The sequence below is a fragment of the Seriola lalandi genome, unplaced genomic scaffold, assembly GCF_002814215.2.
Source record: "Seriola lalandi dorsalis isolate HSWRI2012SDOR001 ecotype SW California unplaced genomic scaffold, Sedor1 jcf7180001978378, whole genome shotgun sequence".
Lineage (NCBI taxonomy): Eukaryota > Metazoa > Chordata > Actinopteri > Carangiformes > Carangidae > Seriola > Seriola lalandi.
Genome location: NW_019449044.1, coordinates 1 through 1,086, shown reverse-complemented (window position 1 = coordinate 1,086; position 1,086 = coordinate 1). Strand labels below are relative to the sequence as shown.

Genomic DNA, 1,086 nt, shown 5'->3' with positions numbered 1-1,086 from the left:
GGACACATAGAAAAAACAAAGGACATGGAAAATATTCAGAAGCACATGCCTGGGTCCTAACCAAGTGCAAATGGAAAAGAAAAGCACCACATCAGCACATTGCAATAAAGGGCAGGCCGCAAGATACATGCAAGCTCTTTTCCAAGACAGTGTTTTTCTCTTTGCCCCCTAAACTGCTTTTCCTTTCCAACTCCTCTTCTCTTCTACCTTTCTGCATCTCTTCTGATTTTTCACTCAGTAATGTTTTATTATACCCTCCCTCCCTCCCTCCCTTTTACACAGCTTTGAGTACGACTCCCTTATTACCACAAGAGGGAAACAGTGTGTCACTGCAGATAGAAAAGCGGCAGTGTCTGTGTGAGTGAGTGAGTGTGTGAGTGTGTGAATGTGTGTGCTCACCTCTCCTGAGTGGAAGCAGCTTATTCTCCAGGATGTCTTTAGCATCTGTCCCTTCGTCCATCAGGTCCAACTTGGTGATCACACCAATGGTCCTCATACCTACAAGCAGACACACACACACACGCCAAAATGATTCATTAACGGCACAGACTAATCCTGAAAACTGAGGTGAAAACCAAACTCATACACTAAGAGTGTATTATCATAGATATTATTTTATTGATATTTGTGTCTGAGCAGCATTTTCATGTTAATGCTGCAAATTTGATCTTCTTTATGTAATTTTTGGTAATTTCATCTGTAAAAAGACATATTTTATACGGTGATCATATATTTTGGATGCAAAATACCTGAGAAGTAATAAGTAACCATCAAATAACTGAAGTGGGGTAAAAAAAAAAGTACATTTCCCTCTGCAATATGGTGGAGTAGAAGTATAATGTAACTTACCCTGAGGGTCGACCTCTTTGGCAATCTTTAAAGCGTCAGAGTTGGCCAGATCAGAGTTGGCCGGGGAGACGGCCAGCATCAGACAGTTGTCCTTGGTGACAAACTGCATCAGCATTTCTCTGATTTGGGACTCGATGTCTGCAGGTTGGTCGCCCACCGGCACCTTGGTCATGCCTGGCAGGTCCACCAGGGTGAGGTTCAGCACTGTGAGGAGAAAAAAGAACATGAGAACTAAGA

General features: G+C 42.7%; 1 protein-coding gene across 1 annotated transcript; it reads right to left on the bottom strand.

Annotated features, from left to right (window-relative positions):
- Positions 1-399: 399 nt before the first annotated feature.
- On the bottom strand, positions 400-1,075 carry LOC111657942 (dynamin-1-like; the record flags this gene model as incomplete). The annotated part of the gene is made up of 2 exons (XM_023410294.1): positions 850-1,075; positions 400-498 (listed from the first exon to the last, which is right to left on the bottom strand). Coding segments are annotated over exons 1-2 (325 nt in total), but the record flags the coding sequence as incomplete, so codon positions are not given.
- Between the last annotated feature and the right edge of the window lie 11 nt (positions 1,076-1,086).